General features: G+C 33.3%; 1 protein-coding gene across 3 annotated transcripts in view; it reads right to left on the bottom strand.

Moving 5' to 3' along the window:
* Positions 1–2,123: 2,123 nt before the first annotated feature.
* barc (RRM1_TatSF1_like and RRM2_TatSF1_like domain-containing protein barc) overlaps positions 2,124–19,043 on the bottom strand; it is a 57,332-nt gene continuing 40,412 nt past the window's right edge. For 2 of the 3 annotated variants that reach the window (XM_034334838.2, XM_034334839.2), the window contains exons 4-7: positions 12,718–12,887; positions 7,865–8,051; positions 4,054–4,190; positions 2,124–2,740 (exon numbers count right to left, since the gene is read on the bottom strand). In XM_034334838.2, coding sequence (XP_034190729.1) covers positions 2,434–2,740; positions 4,054–4,190; positions 7,865–8,051; positions 12,718–12,887 — 801 coding nt within the window. In that variant the 3' untranslated portion in view covers positions 2,124–2,433. Of the gene's footprint in view, positions 2,848–4,053; positions 4,191–7,864; positions 8,052–12,717; positions 12,888–19,043 lie in introns of all 3 variants that reach the window. The other variant, XM_076692052.1, reaches the window with a different exon arrangement.

The raw sequence follows: 19,043 nt of genomic DNA, 5'->3' as shown, positions 1-19,043 counted from the left end.
TGAGGGATGAACTTGGCATAGGGGTTGGATTATTGCTCGATCGAGTATCATAATGCGTGATGAGTGGAGAGTACCCTTTTTGATAAGTTCAAGTATCTTGGTTGGTTGGATGTTTAAAGAATTATTGATATTATTAATTTTTCATTAAAAAAGTAATCATTTGAAAATTTCATTGGATACTTAAGACACTAATTACCTATATAGTCATTAGTTACCGACACCTGAAATTAATGTAATTAATTAATTTTCCTAATTAGTCAAAGTATCACATTGAATAATGAAATGATTCTAAATGAATAATAATTAAACTGAAACACTACATTCTAGGTTAATCGATGTAATTAATACAATTAAAACAAAAATTTTCTCGAGAATGAAGCTGAACTAAAACGATCTATTACAACAATTAGCGAACGTACAATGTTGCATCAAACAGCCTAAGAAATTTATAAAAGAATATACCATAGATATCTGTAACACAAATTTATAAAAATAAAACTTTGTATTTAATTGGAAAATTTGTTAGAAACATGAAAAACTGAAAGTCACGCGATTTCATTGATACCTGAGGTAATAGGATGCGAATTTTCTCGTTACATGTAATTAAAGCGAGATCGACACGAGTTTTTATTCAATACCGTGAAGTATAATTCGCTAATGAAAGAAACAGAATTTGTTTTTGCTGCCAAGTATCCACTTGAATACCTGCAACTATTCAGCTATTATAAATTCAATTCACGAACGATTGATAATTGTGCCGTGGGGATTAAGCTTGAAATGCACTTATGCGGCCATTGTGTTAAATATGGATCTTTGAAGTAGTTGCAGCATACTTGTTGTGCAACCTTCTCCGATGTGGAAACTGTTGCATTTCTGTCACTTGCAGTGCAAACAACACATTCTAGCAGTCAATAATCTCCGTACTTAAAAAAAAAAATTAATTTCAACCAAATCAAATTTGTCTATAAATATTAATGACAAATATTGTTTGTATAGTTACAAAGAAATTCTTTATATTTAAGAATGAATCTAAAATCTTCTGAATAATTTAATTAAATTTCACGTCGATTGGCATTTTATGATAATTATAATTAAAAAGACGATGTTTAAAAAAAAATATCAAAGAATTGTATTCTCTAAATTGAAAAAGAATCATCGAAGCGACGAAACGATCATCATCCAGGTGTGATAATTCGTAAAAGCAATGCGAAACAATAGATCATTACCAGATTAAGTTTGTTGAAAGGGTTGGAATCAGCAGCAACGGAGCGCGGATCCGCGTGACGTTGAAGCGGACACGGACAAAGCGTTGGAACGAGGGGAAGAAAGAAACGGAAGAGAGACGGCAAATCTCCTGGAATCCCCTAATTTGCTATTTCGACATTCCTGGCGAGCTTTGTGTTGAGCTCGTTCGTGGGACTTTGCTCGTGAGAGGCTGTTGCTGATCTATCAAAAAACGCGATTCTGTCGGCTCCTCTTCTGTAGCGAAACGCGGAACGAGTGGTCCAGCCAACTATGGGAACCAACCAACTAGAATCTATGATGAAAACCCTTCAAACCGATGGAATTTCTCGTTGACAATCAACGAACACGTTCAAGGTGATCGGGAATTATACAGAATGCTTTCATAGCTACTTTCTTCAAGTCGCAGATATTTCTATGGTATTTCAATTATTACTGTAACCTTAAGACTCTAATATTATAATAAGTAAATAAAAAAAGAAATATTTTCTTACCTTACAATTTCTTGTAATCGCTCCATTTCGAAAAAGCAGTCACGTTGTATAATTACGTTGTGTAAAATTCATATTATAATATTGCAATATTTAATTACAAACATAATAAAACCATGCGTCTAAATATTTTTTTCCTTTAATCCATGTGAAGTCCTTAAATGTGTTCTAATTAAATTTTGAGTACAATTACCATTTGCGATACCTGTGTTCTCTAATTAATTTTACTATAAAAATCAAAAATCAATAATTAAGAAATCAGGAGTACCTCAAGATTAATGAAGAATGCTGAAAAATTATAATAATACATAAAATCTTCTAGAATCATAGTCTGTAAAATTTAGTCCAATGCTGAAAGAAATAGGAAATTACTGAATCAAAAGCTGCAGAGAAAGTTATTTTCTTTTATTTCATCCAAATAACAGCAACATCTTACGGCGCAACTAGTATAATGATACTCAGTGTCATCAACAATGAGAAATTACAAGCAATTACCTCGTAACCTGGAAAAAAAGTACTCTGTTTTCTAATTGCGATCGTAATGTTACACTTAATTATTCTGAAGTCGAGCAGCCAAGGGGTAACTCGATAGTGCGCCCTCGCCCTTACAGGCATACGTTATGTTACACACTTAATTATTCTTTCAAAACATTTTTCCACCCGAATGATGAATTGCATTTTATTAAAATATTTCTCTATTCTACTGGTTATTTCTATCCCCTTCGTCAGAATCATCGGAATTCGACGACGTTTCCGTTTCATCCGCAGTTTTCGTCTTCTTCCGAGGTTCCTCCACGTTGGATGCTTCCGTTTTCTCAGCTGATGCTTTCAACGTCGTTTCGGGAAGCTCCGTTTTTCCTTGGAAAGCCTCAGATTTCTCCGCCATTGATTTTTCATTGCTACGCTGTTCGTTCCTCGCGGCAGCCTCTTTCTTCTCCTCCTCGCCCTCCAGAAACTTGTCCCATTTTGCAATTCTGGCTTCGATCTCCGCGTCAGTCTCTGTAACCCTAAAAAACAAATCGATTTGACGAGCACCGCCAGCATCTTCTTTGCTTCCTCTCTGGCAATCATTTGTATTTTACTTTCAGAGACTGATTTAATTGTCTTGAATAATCTGAAATGAAAATGAGCAGCTAGGAAACGGATGCTCAGAAATTGGTCTTTAACTCTATAGGGATTGAAATGGATGGTTATTTGAGAACGAGAAATTGATCCAAGGGATTGTTATTATTGGCTGAAATGTTGGATAATTAGTTAAATGAACTTAAAGATAGTGCAATTACGTGATTATGCTGAAACTAATAAATAAGTGTAAAAGGAAGAAAAATGATTAATGTGTAGGAAAAAGAAATTATTTGGATGATTTAGTTTTTGCTGGAAATCTGAGAATCGATGATGAAGCTACACTGGAATAAAAGAAACTCTAATTTAAGGATCGAAGAAAAATTAGAGTAATTAATTAAGATTTGAATACGAAGGAGGTTGTACACTATCAGCTTCACTACTGTCAAATAAGAATAACTGGAATTCTTTAAAACAATTAAAAAAACAAATTTGACTTACGAAAAGTATACCTTAAAAAAGACTGAATGACTGTAATTACAGTAATTAATCAGGTAATGATAAGCAAATTAAAAAAAAAAAAAAATACATATAATGAAGTGCAGAATCAAAATCGGCAATGTCGAATCCTGTTTCTTCGATTATTACAAACTAATATCAATTTAATAAATATATAAAAATATTATATAAAGAAATAATTATAATACAAATAAACATATAAATATCTGTAATACTTATGAATATCTCGATAATTTATCAAATGTGTTATTCTTCAAATAATTCTCCTTAGATAAATAAAAAAACCATTTAGTTTACTTCAATAAAGCTTCAGTTAATATTATGTATAAAATAAATTTAAAAAGTTTCATAAGATACTGTAAATAAATTCATACAATTAAATACAAGATCACACTTATAAAATCCAGTAAGTTCAATGATAAAATTTAACAAAAGTTAAAATAAAACTACCAATAAAAAAATACAATTTAAAGAGTCATAAAAATTAAAATTCATTATAAACAATGTAAGATAAGTGCTTATAAGGTAAGTGTAGTTGTCTGTGTTTCCTAGTGTCGGTAAAGTGAAAATCGTGAAGCATGAGAACGGAACAGTTTCAAAAGGAGGAACGTGTAGGTTAGCTATCGACCGAGTTCGCTCAAAGTTGGTTACATCACCGACGAGAGATTATCCTCGCCGATGGTCACAGACTGAGTTGATAAAATTGTCGATAAAGAGGTAAAGCGACGGGTAAACTTACTTGTATTTTGTCTTGCCATCCCAGATTTCAGCCGATATTTTCCTCTGGCTGAACCAACGACCGTTCAATAACTGAACACAGGCTTGCGCCTCAGCTGGCTCTCGGAATGTCACCTGTGCAACACCTTCAGGATGTCTCTGTAAACATTCAGGACAATCGCACTTGAATTCTCAGGGTACTGTTTCAATAAAGAACCAATAGTAAAGGGTGATTATAATAATTTGGTATTGTTAAAAATAATACAATGTTCAGTCTATAAATTAATAAATTAATTGAAAATCATAAAGATCTACAATTAGCCCTTAAATGATGATCTACTAATACAAAAATTTATATTAAATTAAATTTCTTTTTTGTTTCCTAATTTGTAGACCCTTATTTCTAAAACACATTTATTTTTTGAAACAAATAGCTATCTATTTTATTCGCTCGTCGCAAACCACTAGATGACGTATAAAATTAACACAATAAATTATTTACTATTTTAGTAATTATATAATTTCAATTAATTATGTGTACCTGATCATTTACATTAGCACCTGAATTTCCGAAAAGAATAATTCAATTAAATTTTGAAAAACGTTTCTAATATTCCATAATTGCTATTTTAAAAATCTGTATCTCCATTTAACATTATTTAAAAAAATTTCAAATGCAATCGTCAACAAACTATCCTACAGTAATTATGCACGTCAATTTTCTACATACATTTTACTTTTCTTAAATTATACATAATTTGATGCTTCAAGTGTGAGAATACAATGCTATCTCATTTTAGTTTCAAAGCGACTCGTATGTTAATTAAACAATGGCTCGTTTAACCGCACACTAAGACGGATGGAGGTCGTCTTTTCACTTGCATTGCAAGCGCTTTGTTGCAACGACAAAACCGAGGCTTCCCGTTTTACGACTTAAAGCCGTCTACGTCGCCCACAGTTCTCCACAATACTTTTCTTCCCCCTCCACGATTTAAACCACAATTTATGAGCCTTCGGTTTGAACATTAATTTTGCTGTCTGACCCCGTGCGCGACATGAAATTCTTTCACCACGTTCTGGCTCGTTAGATCAATCGACTCGTTGATCGCCTTATCCATCATTTACTACACGATATACACATTATAAATACACACTGCTGTTTAATAATATCAGCAACACCAAATACTTGGTAATTTTTAAGTTCCTCAATTTTTAGGTCTCTATTTTGAAAATTCGAGATAGAATTAAATTTCACTACGATTCTTCTATTAAGTGTACCAGATATTTCAAAATACTTTTAAAAATAAAAAGAAACATAATGGGACCAATAATATTAACCAAGAATTATTTTAGCCCCAAAAGAAACTAAAAATAAGCTCACTCGAATAAATAAATAGACCGATCAAATAAAAAGCAGAAAGAAGAACAAATTTATATAACGAGAAGAATTAGCCCAAACAAAAGGACCTAATCGAAAGCTACAGTGAAACGATGTTCCTCGAATCGCTGTAAATCGAGCGAACAAACATAGTCTCTGAACCGTTGGGTAAATTCGACGACCTAACCGAGTCCCGGGTCTTTTGATCATTTTTTCATTCGACCAAGTTTTTTACCGAGTTACACACATGTCTCAAAAACGGTCTGGAAAATACGGGTACGAGGAATATCACGGGTAAATTGGCCAGCCACGAAATTTCCTTTCGCACGATGCTTTTGATCTCGAGCCGTTTTTCACTGGTTCGCTAGCAGCAACACCGAGGGGCCCCATAGCAGACGATGGAATTCACTTTGACATTGAATGGATTCACGGTTGAGACGCGCCGACTGGGAGTGTCTCGTTGCGAATTTATGGGGTTAGGTCATCCCCTTTCGAAGGTTTATTTGCGTCGCCTCGCGGAGGACCTTCCAACGATTTCTTTGTGATCGTCCTACCACAGGGAGCATCTTCTTCCTCTCGACTATTCTGATCGATCCTTTCGAGATCGATCCCTCGATTGTACCGGCAGGAAACTCCTCTACCGGGACGAATTTATGGCGTGAAATTCAATTAAGTTGGCGTAACATGACGCCAGCATCCAATTTTGCTTGTTCATCTTTTCTCTCTATCTTCTTTTGTTTTTATTATAAAAAATTTGTTTTCGGTTTGATTGACAGTTTTTTTTCGAACGAAATTGAAAAGTATGATGTCCGGTTGAAAATTGAGTGAAATATTTTTCATATTTCTTTCTGATAAATGGAACGATATGAAATTTAAGAGGAACTGAAAATCATTTTTTATGAACTCTGGTTGAAGTTTATTTTACACGAGTATAGTTTTTCTGTTTAATTAGTGAAAGAAAAATTATGAAATGTTAGATTTCTGAGAAACTGAGCTGATTATGATTCGTGAAGAAATTACTTTCATGTTTTTGTAGGTTTAAATTATTCAAATGTTTTTCTACAATTTATGTTTTTATAATATATACGATTATATTTGTATCGAATTAGTGGAATTCAGAATGAATTCAAATAAGAAATTTATAATATTGCAACGGAAAGTTCTTTCTAACTTTCAGGTAACAAGTTGCCTAATTTCAAAATATTATGAAATGGTTATAAATCATTCAAGGTGACCCAGAACCCAAAAATATTCGACTCTTTTGGAGAGACTGTTTTCGTTGTTCTCCGAAGAAACTAACAGAACTGGAATGATGTAATAGGAAAGAAATCTGCTTTGTAAAACGATGCATCGTTTCTGAGCACGGGAAACGAGCAATAAGCTTAACGATGTTTGAAACAGAAAAACAGGACTTAAAGCAAGAATAAGCACAATAAAAACGAACCGATTTAACGTTACACCGCTGTTCCATCAAACAACTAGAACGTTGAAAAATAAAGTTGCAGAAAAACAAAGCTTTAATTGCTCCGTTTCTATCGTTTGCAAATAAATCTGACCTTTAAATTTGTTTCACAATTAAAAACTGTATGTAACTGTATATCTAAAAACTCTCGTTCTCTTGAAAATAAATGTTTGTCATTAATTAATTTGACCTTTATTTCGCTCTTTGTGAATTATTAAAATTTTTCAAATAATTTACAGATGGAATTTTTACAAAATTTATTTTAAATATTTGTTTTTCATAGAGTAATTATAAGATCCTCTTTTAAAGAAATTTAATTTAATAAATTTATTAAACATGTCATGTAATAATTAAAAAAAATGCTGAATATTGGACACAATGGCAGATGCAAGACACTTAAATAAAAGAGCGCCCTACTCTACATGGATCATTAGGGAGATTTACGATTGGATGATCGTGCTGCGGAGATACGGTATTCTACTTGACAACGTTATGAAATATTATGCGATACTATCGTTGTTAATAACAACGATATCAAAGGGCTCGGATGTAAAGATCGTTGATAGGTCAACGATGACCTACGCGACACAGAATGTGTTAACAATCGACCTAGATTTTGGTGCTTAGGTAATGGCTTCTATCCTCATAAATGATGGGGCTCGTAAAACACAAGCTAATGGGATTTCTAATGAGATGTTCTATCCTCGTAACTAATAGAATGTTATTAGTATGACAGTACCTAAATTTAATACCTAACAGTGAAATTAATTAAAATGTCAATAACTAATTAACTGATAGATATTTTGTTCAATTTAACTGTTAATTATCACAGAGCTAATTAACTGAAGTAGATAATTAATATAAATCCTAAATTACATTATTAGTAAAAATTAGACTGCGTAATGTTAAATACGTTAATTATTTTAAAGTTTCTTTCCCTACATTTCCAATTATTTTAGTTGCTAATTGAAACATGAATGGATCAATACTTACATCGTAAATAACAACCTTTCGGACATCGCCGCACTTTAGGCACTCGGATCTGATATCCTGTTGGTATTCCAACAATAAGGCGACTTCTTTGTCAAAGTCCTCCGGGGAGAATAGATTTTTTATAATCACCACTTTTTCATGCTTTCCCGGTTCACCAAGTGGACGCTCTGGCCTCCAGTCGAATAATCTGCAACAAAAGAAATTGAGATCATAAACAATGTCAATGGCAGTTCCATTCTGAACTGATACAAAGGTAAATTTTATTATCTAAATTCTCTATTTTATCTTTGATATATTTTCTTCAGATAAATTGAATAGTTGTTTGTAAATAATCCCTATTCGATACCCTGATTTCCTGATAATAATCAAAGTTCACCAAATACAAAACGATTGTCTATTTACTTAACACATTTGCATCAGGCTATTCTTCACAAACTTTTCATATAAATCGGGGTAAAAAACGAGAATTCTCGTTTCCCGATACGAATGTGTTAATATTTTTCTATTTGAAACCGTAGTTTGAAATAACTTATTAAACAGAAAAAAAAACACAAATTGTATTTCGCAGCACAAGGTTTCCTAACGTTATGATGTTTCATATTCATCAGAAAGTCATAAAGCCTCGAATTTTATAGCTTTAACACTAAACTTTAATTCATTCAAATATTCTGATGCACATCACAGGTGCTTAATATGTACTTCTATTAAACATGTACATAGCAAGTACAAATCCTTTTTTCCGATTTTTATTCAAATTACCACTTTTCTTCCAAATTTATATTTAGCCAATAACGCAGAAATCGATGGTCAATATTTCAATCGCTCAATATGCCGTAGGACAAATAAAATTTTAATAAATGATCGAAATTTGTATATAAATTAAAGAAAACGAGCGTATCAGATTAAGACACGTGTTCGCATAGATGTAACGAGATAATTACATCTATTTACGGAGAACATTATGCGGTATGATGTAAGAGTGGGTGGTATGTGAGGCCTTTTACAAACTACAGGGTGTGAACTAGCCATGACTATGTGGTACAGTGATTTTATAGCACAAATAGACATCGACCAATAGTTCTGTCTATATTATGCACGCTGCACAATTGTCATGAGTGAATCACTGTACGTGATTAGACATTACTTATATTTCTATTCTGAATGTTAGAACAGGAGCGAGAAGATTTCATCATAACTGTATCATCAATTAGGAAGATATAAAAAAATATGATGCACATGTTGAAAGTGGGGATTGAAAATGCATTTGATGTAAATAGAGGCTATTGATTGGAAACGAGTAGTACTCGAGAGACTTAGTACCCGGATAACTAAATATTATACAAGTTGGAGTCTATTCACTTTTTCAATATTAATATCGTCAAAATTAGGATTTCGAGAACTGCTATTTTCCTGCGGGAACTTCTGTAACCGTTTCATTTTTAATTGATTTTAGAGTGAACCGATAAAATTTTCAGAAGCTCCTACTTCTAGTTTCAAATCGAACTGCTTGTTATTTTTGTCAACGAATTATGTAAAACGACGACCTCGATGACGTAAACTAGAAATGTCGCGTCGGTCATTGATGATTCAATGCGTTAAGCGATCTCAATATAGTTTCACGTAATAATTTATGCAATCATCGAAAAGTAATTTGCAAAAGTTCGAGTATGATTGACGCTGGTTTTTTTAGATAACATTTCATTACGATACGTGTGGAGAATTTTGCCAAAATAAAAAAAGAGTATGTTAATGTTAGCACTGGGCAAATATATGGCAACTGTGAAACGCGCTCCTGTTACATATTTATCGCGAAAAACAAATGTTTACAGTGACAGGAAATTAACTGGAACGTGTTATCTCGCTAATTTTATTCACGAATGAAATCATCGTAAAATTTCGACCGTTTATCGCCCGTCTGATTCATTCAATTAAAATGTTAATCACATTTTTAACGATATCTGTATCTTAAATTCCATTGCTCTGTAGACAATGATTTTGTATAATTTTACAGTAAAGAATAACTAAAATTAATTGTCATGCGCAAATTGTAAATTATACTCTCAAATAAATACTGATAAAAAATGTCACTATTAATGACGAGAGATGGCCATTAAGAGAAACGTAAAAATAATTTATTCTAATAATAAAACGATGTGCTAATAAAATTTTTAAAATTCATTCAGTTATCAGTGTATAAAAAACTAATTACTTAAGGTTCGAAAACAGAAATAGGTTTACATTAAAAATATTATTTAATATATTATTATGTACGCTTTTCACTGGACAGATCAAAGTGACACCCTTCAAAATCAACACTTTTAATTAATTGCCTCAAATGTAAATATTTCCCGTGGGAAAGCAATTTTATTAAATGGTATCATGAATACAGTAATTAAAAAACGTTTCATATCTCTTTATTATTATAGACGAATTTAATTGCGTTTTAAACATTTCCCAATTAACAGGTTAAAGTGTATTTAATTTATCGTATATACGTAATTTAGTAAATGATAAAGACAAGATTAAACCTGAAAGAAATAAAAGCAAGAGCTTTAACATCGGATGAAATTTCTATCGAAAAACGATTGTTTAAACGCTGCATTTCAGCAACGACAGTCCAGCAATTAAACAAAACTGAATGGCGAACTATCAAACGGATTGAACGTCGAGATCTCAACACAATACAACTTGTTCAATCATTTGATCAAAGCATTTCAACAGTTCGGCATACAAAAACAATCGACGCATCCACTACTAAAATCCATCCAGACGAGATTAAACCGCTTTACGGCCATCAACCACCATCAATCGTGCGAAACACCAGACCGATCCAAATTGTACTCACGATTTCAACGATTCAGGGGATCCTTCAGCATTGGTGTAGATATAAGTAGATTATTTTTTTTCTGTGTGGGTCAGGTCTTTTATCTTTATTAAAACTGTCCAGAGTCGCTTAATTTTTATTTATAATTTCACACAATAAGGATGTTACTGTACGTTTTGCAATATGACCCAAATATTTATTTTAGAATAAATAATAATTAATTACAGAATAATAAGTAATTACACTATTTTTTTCGTATCTAGGATACCAGTACCTATTAAGGAGCCATTAAGCAATCTTGCACATTAATAAATTAATTAAAAAATTCTGGGTCGTTATTTTCATCTGTTAAGAATTAATACCAATATTTGTATCTTTTCTTTTTATGAAAATATTTTTTTTCGAGTTCAATAAATTAATATTTCATTATGTTTCAATAAAAACAGAAAAAGTGAATTTTGTCCTAGTTAATGTGCCCTCAAAAAATGCTTTCCATACAATAATTTAATTTAATTAAAAGAAAAAATAAATACAGTAATAGGGATCAATATTCTAACTTCAACGTGAAAAATAATTTTCATTAATTATAAACAAAATTCTAAATTTTACGTTAATTACTCAATCATGTTCCACTATGTATTCTAAGAATTAAGATAAGATTTTTTTCAGCTGAAGAATTTTTTTTTATTATTAACGCAATAATTCTGAAGGGGGCAAGCTCACCCTGGCCCCTACCAACTTACGCCAATGTTCTTCAACCTCATCGCTCTCCCCATGTGCAAGTACGTGTACATTGAAAACGTGGAAATCGTTATGGTATCGACGTAGTCGATCGACATTCAGACCGATAGGAAGAAAATCATCTGGAATTGGAAACTAGATAGCCGATTCGATTCGTGAATGCGAAAAGACCGTTAGAGCTAAGACTTCCGGCAAAGAACAGTCAAGGAGGGCCCGGTTCGTTCGTAAATAACTGGTTTTCACCAAGTTCAGGCCATCGAACCCTGGCCTCTCGTCCTATGCCGGATAACCATGAGCACCAATGAAGACGGCAAACACTCGACTAACTGATGATTATGGACACCACGAACGGAGATAAGAAAGCCTGTGCTGAATGGAGAATTTGGAACCGATGAATTTCGGGAACAATACGCATTGTCTCCGTCACTATGGTACAATATAACCATCATTATACTTGTGTCAACACGCTGAATGCCACAGTGAAAATGGACAGCTTGAAACTCTAATTATTTCTATTTTGAATAATTAGAGTTTTAAATTTTTTAATTTTATATTTGAAATTCTATATTATTAAAAAGAGTATTTTTCTATTGTTTTCTTTTAATTTTTCAAGTATAGTTAATTGGCAATGATGGTCATTTTCCATGGCAATCAATTTGTGGAACATTGCACAATATTTGTCGAGAACGCGTGTACACCGTAACTAATGTAAATCGAGCGTAAGAATGAAGCGTGTCTCGATTTCTCAGAGATTGAACAGTAACGTATAACGCGCATCCTCGGACTGCTGCCAGCACGAAAAGATGAATGAACTGAAGTGGTATGAATGGAAAGAAACACGAAACGCTTGAAATTCTCTAAGATACAATTTTACGGGAGAGCCGAGCGTGAGAATTCGCCTTGTTCAAAGATTCCTCTTGCATTCTGACGATGAAAAAGCTGACACGCTTCTCTTTGATGATATTCCCCTTGAGGTTGTAAAATAAAAACGCTTGCGCGACGAATTTTTATGATAAATAAAAACGGAATGCGGGATAAAATATTAAAGAATGCATACTGAAAATGTATCAAAGGTTTCAATGAGGTTTCCATTTCTTTTTCGATCATAATTTAGTTTCATTTAACGTAAAGAGCGGTAATTAGCAAGATCCTTTTTTCCTCGAATATTAATTTTGCTGCTCTTTGATGTCATTAAAAAAGAAATAATCCATTTATACGGCTACTTTGATTATATATTAATGAATTAAAAATAAATAGAAAAAAAAAAATGATCCTGAATGCGACTTACTTTTCGTGGATTTTTTTCTGTCGTTCCTTATCCTTTTTTTTCCGTTTCGGTTTCAAGGCTGGATCGTACGCCTCTCCCTTCATTTGAAACTTTGCCCTCTGAACAGACAACGTTTTACCCCTGAGTTGCGACTTATCCAAGATCTTTAATGCCAAATCCACCGATTCTACCTAAACAAGAAAAAAAAAGAAAACAAAAAGTCAGTTTCATGCACGAAACACTACTACAAATTTAATTTATTTTTCTATAACACGAGACTGAGAAACAAGAAATACCTGATCTATCAAATATTGATTACAATTGAAAAATAAATAATATTTCAGCATTGATATATTAAAACCATCAAATATAATTTGATTAGTAATTTGGGTCATAGAATATAAAAAGGAATTTAAAATTGTAAAAGTTAAAATAAAAAATTCTATCTAATATTAAGTCATAGAGAAATTAATAATAAAAATTTTAAATACTGGAAACTTTATTTTGTCGAAATTCATATACGACAGTTCTTTTCATCAGGCTCAGATCTCGTGTTTGAGTAGTATTAGCAAGTTCAAACAGAAGCAAACGTCTGTGACCCCACCTTGCCATCAATTTACACGCCACGATATTAATTAATTCGTCCTCGCAACGTTCGAATGAATCGAAGCTGACTTTCAACCGACCGCGGTGAAAATATTAAAATCAGGGCACGCCGAGAAGAGGGATGCAGTTTTTTGCATCACGTGCACCATCGATAATTAACGCGCAACGTAAAAAGTACCCACTTAATAGCCAAAAGTCCGAGCGTGTTACGTTCGATAGAAATTTCAAGTTGCATCCATTCAAAGGATGTTTCAAAAGTACCGGGAAAAAAGAGTCGCTATTAATTTAACGAGATTTTCCATCGATCACTGCAGATCGCATCACCGGCCTTCGATATACGCGATCCACTTTATATCCGATCCAAATCATTTTTAAACAACTTTATTTAAAATATTAAATTCAAAAAATGTACGAGAATGAATTCTATCAATACCTGATGTTGAAAATAAAAATCAAGGCTTTCGATACCATTAAATCAGAAAAACCAACTTAACACAGAAATTATTTTAAAAGATCCCTGCAAATGATTTGTATCAAACTCTTTTGATGTTAAAAATAAAAATCAAGGTTTTTGTGAACATAAAGTCAAAAGATTTGAAGATAGTCAAATAAAAAAGAATTTTCAAACACCAAAATTCTAATTGATCTACAGGGTGTCCCATTTAAACTGATACAGAGCTCTTATTCTGTAACTATTAATGGTACATAAAATTGTTGATATGGAAATTGCATGGAAAAAGGAGGCCTATGTATTGGTCGAAGTGAAAAATCTTTTGCATTATTAGTTTGAGAGATATGATGGTCAAGTTTTGTTTTTTAAATGGAACCATATATTTTTTTTTCAGATTATTTCTCAGGTTATTCTTTGGATCTGCCGTTCCTAGCGTAGACACCGCTGTGGCACTTACCGCAACAATAGGCCCACTTTTACGACTTGCCATTCAAACCGAGACGTATCTACTGAATATCGGAAAATTTGTAAACGTTATATCTTGAAAACTAATTAAAATTGAGTATATACATTAAAGCTTAATGAATTCGTCCTGAGAAGCACTATTACATGATCTGAAAAAAATATATGATTCCATTTAAAAAACAAAACTTGACCATGATATATCTTAAACTAATAATGCAAAAGATTTTTCACTTCGGCCAAAACATAGGCCCCCTTTTTCCATGCAATTTCCATATAAACAATTTTTTGTATCATTAATAGTTTCGGAATAAGAGCTCTGTATCAGTTTAAATGGGATATCCTGTATACCACGATCTCTCCGAAGCGTTTGATGATGCCAGAGTATCGTCATTAAATGAAAAATCGCATCTGTCTCATTCGTAATTGCTAATACCAATAGGGAATGCAGTTGTCACGCATTGCTACCTGGATATCACTTAATTCGCGTAAAAATAATGGACAGATACACGGTGGAAATAATAAACACGACTAATATCTTTGAACGAACAGAACCGGTAGTTCTGTCAGATTTATTTTCAACTGCAGTCAAGGTACTTTTAACCATTACTTCATATCGTTTACGGATGGCAAGACTTGCAAACAGACGACCGTGTCAGATCGGGAACGTGAATTTTCCCCAGGATGCTATATTAGCCTGCTACCTGCCCCGATACTCGGCCTGTGTCACGAATAAATCAATCCCTGCTTATCGAACGCTCCAGCATTTCTCGAGAGAAATATCGAACTGCCCGATGAGACTCGCTCGTCTTCGATATCTCTAAGTGTTGATAACAGTTCGAATACGATCGTGACGTAACTTCCTGGCTGGTAGAAAATATGGAATAGAGGATGTAGGGATAAAAATATCGCTATAAATGGAAGAGGGTGATTTCTCGGGCTAGTTCGAAGGCTGAACGATCCACCAATAAACTCACGGTCGACGAACTTTAAATGTATGGATTTTGTTTTTTAGTTTTGCAGGAAGCGATGAAATTCGGATATCGAATACTTGCGGCGAGTAATTTCGCGATGTAATAACGTTGAATTAATATCGCAGCGAAGGAATATTTAAAATATTTGAAGAGAAAAATCTGTAATACATAGATTGGCGAATGGTTTTCATATCATATGTGTACATCAAATATTTTCTTAAAAATGATCTATTTAAAAAAATTTTAAATATTTACTAGTGACTGACCCCTTTTACTACTAATTAACCCCCTTTGCTAGTGATCATCCATCCTTTCAGGTAGTATGGTAATTTTTAATTTGGAGGCGAGGATTATACTTTGATTTTTAATTACTGTTAATTATTTGAATTACCTTAATTACTTTAATTACAGCACCTATATTTTTAATTATTGTTAAGTTACAAGGTGATCAGTACGTAATGTGTTAAATTTCGAGACAATCCTATAAATTAAAATTTGTCTAACGTAGAAAACTTCGCGTTTCGGTAGAGTGTTCCAATTTCGGGTTAAAGGAAGAGTGAAAGGAAACTTGGTCAAGATTGTTAAACACCGTATCGTTGAATCATTCTTGATAAATCTCGTATTCTCTATGTGCCTAAGACGTGTGCCGACAAACAACTGAACTTTCACAATTGACAAGCACTCGTTACTGCTTGGATACAGTTTCTTGGAATCTCGTTGACTACGATTTTCATGTTTTTTTTGGCGAGTGTCTTCCTCGCGGAAAGAGTCATACACAAGACGTGCCACGAATAAGAAATGGATAACGTCACCGGCTAATAAACGGGGACAAACGTAAAGGTTAACAAGGATTGTCAGCAGGGAAATCAATAAAATTCTTGAGAGAACACGGATTTGTAATTCATATTGAACTACTTGGATCATTAGCAAATTTAACACGACGTGAATCATGTTTCATTAATATCGCTAATATTGATACTAACAATGTTGTCTATTTTATTATAATTTTGTTCAGTTAATTCACCGGGAAAAGAAGAAGTGTATATTCTGCAGAATAATTACGCAAGTGTTGTTCACAAAGAAGTAATTCCCGTTAATGACTAAGTATGCAGATTTACTGGTGTCAATTTGGACGATGACGTAATGGTACCGAGACAAGTCTTTCTTGTAACGGTGACCTAGAAAATGGTTTCTTGTTCTGTCTGTTATAAAACTGGATAAAATCTGCAATGATTCATTTGATTCTCAGAAGCCTGATTCGAATTTCTTATCTTCACTTTCTATTATCCAGATATGTATTACTAATTTTATTTCATTTACAAACTTTTACTATTGTAATAGTTATTTGAAATTTCATTTAATTCAGGTGTTTCATTGAAATTCTAATTGACCATTTTCAGTAGATACAAATTTCAGGCACAAGTGTTTCACACGTTAAGGTGATATACTACCTTTTACATGACGTATGTCTGTAATTGAAATATTACTTCATGTATATTATTTTCCAGTGACCTTCGATTTCTAGGAAAGAATGAATGGAATGTGCTTTCCAATCATGAAGTAGTAATACCACTCAACAATTGATTGCCTATTGAACCTGATCATGCAACGGAAATGAATAGATCAGAGTTGAAACAATCATTCAGATGAAGATTGTTGGTCTTGAATACCTCAAGCATAAAAATAGTAATACAGTTATAACATTACAAATTAGGTTCGAGCCCTTATTAACTCTTTCGACCCTGGCAAGACGTATACGTCCCAGTAAATATTTCTGACCCTACACGAGGCAATACGTGTCACATGCGTTGCTTAGTCTATTTGACTATCTCTGCTTGGCAATGATTACAAGAATAAAAATAATAAAATCCGTACTGAAAAAGGGTGAAAAAATTTATCCTCTGAATCATCCTAACAGATTTTGAAGCGAAATGAACTAATAATCAAAGATAACACTGATAAAAAAGCCAGTAAATATTTTATTTGACTATGTACTACTATATTTGATCAGCAATAATTATAACAATTTATTTAAAATAAGATAAAAATGAAAAATATCAAAAAATTAAAGATAATACTTGAAAAAAGAAATCAGAAAATAATTTATGAAATCATATAATTGCATGAAAATTAGTAATCTATTAATTACCAGTTCAGCACCCAGTGTAATTTCAAGCAAACAATTATTATAGCAATCAATGCGACTCTAAACATTCAATAAAAAAATAAATAAACAAGATTATTTCCCATCGTTTACGAAGAAAAATACTCAGTACCCGAAAGATTAATTTATCGGCGGATACAAAATTCTGCGGAAGCTGATCGAATATCATCGACTACCATTATGAACGGGAAAGAACGATCCACCAAGCAACCCGTAGAATAATAAAAACCGATTCTCGCTGGACCCACCCACCGGTTTATCGTCATATTTCCACCCACGCGATGACGTACGAACATGGGCATATAATATTGGCGATCGTCGGGAGACAAAAATCGAGATCGGGCTTCACTGAATGAACCCACGCTCGTCACCCAGAATACGATCCTCCTCGTTGCTTGCCGCAGGAGGTCTCGTCTGTCTGTTTCCCACCTATCTCTACGTTCCGTTTTCACCTCTGGTAAGTGGACACAAAAGCGTCTGCATGCATCGTCCAACGCCTACGGTGACGCGGTCTCCGTTCTCGTTTTATCGCCAGCCAGACACTGCGTCGTTCAGGCATCAGGCAACTATTTTTAGGGTTCCAACGGGTTGACAACCAAAAATGGAACGTCGTGGGTTCCGGTGATACGCGTAGCTTGTTCGCGACCCTGAAATCCTCGAATGCCTAGGGTATTAACACAGCAAATTTAACCCTTTCTTGACACATTTGGGCTACCAGAAATATACCTCAACGAAATTTGAAAATTCAGTACTTTTGCAATTTTCAAGTTAGGATGATACAACCTGTTTAGGAAAAAAGTTTGAAGTTTTTTTTTCATAGATAGAAATGATAGTGCATGTCATAACTATCCAGGATTCGATGCAATAAATTAATACATGCGAGGTCTATCAAAGCCTAGCGTGGTAACTTTTCCTTTAATTAGGTGGTAGAACCTGTCGTACATTGCTTAAGAGATTCCATTATTTTTTGAAACTGTAAATAATAGTAAATTATATAACTGAAGATCCTTGTGTTTCACCTACAATTAGCAATCTTGGAGTATTTTCAATGCACAGCCCCGCGGTGTAAGAGACACTGTTCATTTACATATTTATTTGTTAATTACTTTCGCTGAGATTATTTAATATCCTTCGTTATTATCTGTTCTGAATCGTACATTTTCATGATACTATTAAAATAATTTACAAACATCCAAATAATGGAATTAAATTGTATCTCGTATCGACGTCACTTTAATCGAGAAAACGATCAAATTTACTGCAATATTAATTTACCAGCGGTAATGAGCAATTGCGTAACGAGCTTGTTAAATTCTACTGTAATACGATATTAACAAAACTTTAACAGATCTCCATTGAATTCAAATAAAGCATCGTTATAATGGTATCGAGCTCGATCCTCAAATTGTCTAGTATTGTATGCAAATTACATGTGAGGAGCGTTTTATGTTTTTGACTGGTAATACGTCATATTAACATCACTCATCTCTATAGAACATCGTAACCAACGTTATCAGATTTACTTAATTCCCATTCGGATTTATGATACGGGTTGAGAAGGGTAAATTCTATGAAATCGTTTAACAGCTATGAAACTTCCGAGAGAAGTGTGGGCGGATTACGAATCATCGACGATTCTAATTCGTTTTTCTTGGAATCGAAACGGTCTATTTTACTGCTTATAAGTTAA

The sequence above is a fragment of the Osmia lignaria genome, chromosome 14 (assembly GCF_051020975.1).
Source record: "Osmia lignaria lignaria isolate PbOS001 chromosome 14, iyOsmLign1, whole genome shotgun sequence".
NCBI lineage: Eukaryota > Metazoa > Arthropoda > Insecta > Hymenoptera > Megachilidae > Osmia > Osmia lignaria.
The sequence above is the reverse complement of the archived record's forward strand: the minus strand, read 5'-3'. Positions and strand labels throughout refer to the sequence as shown.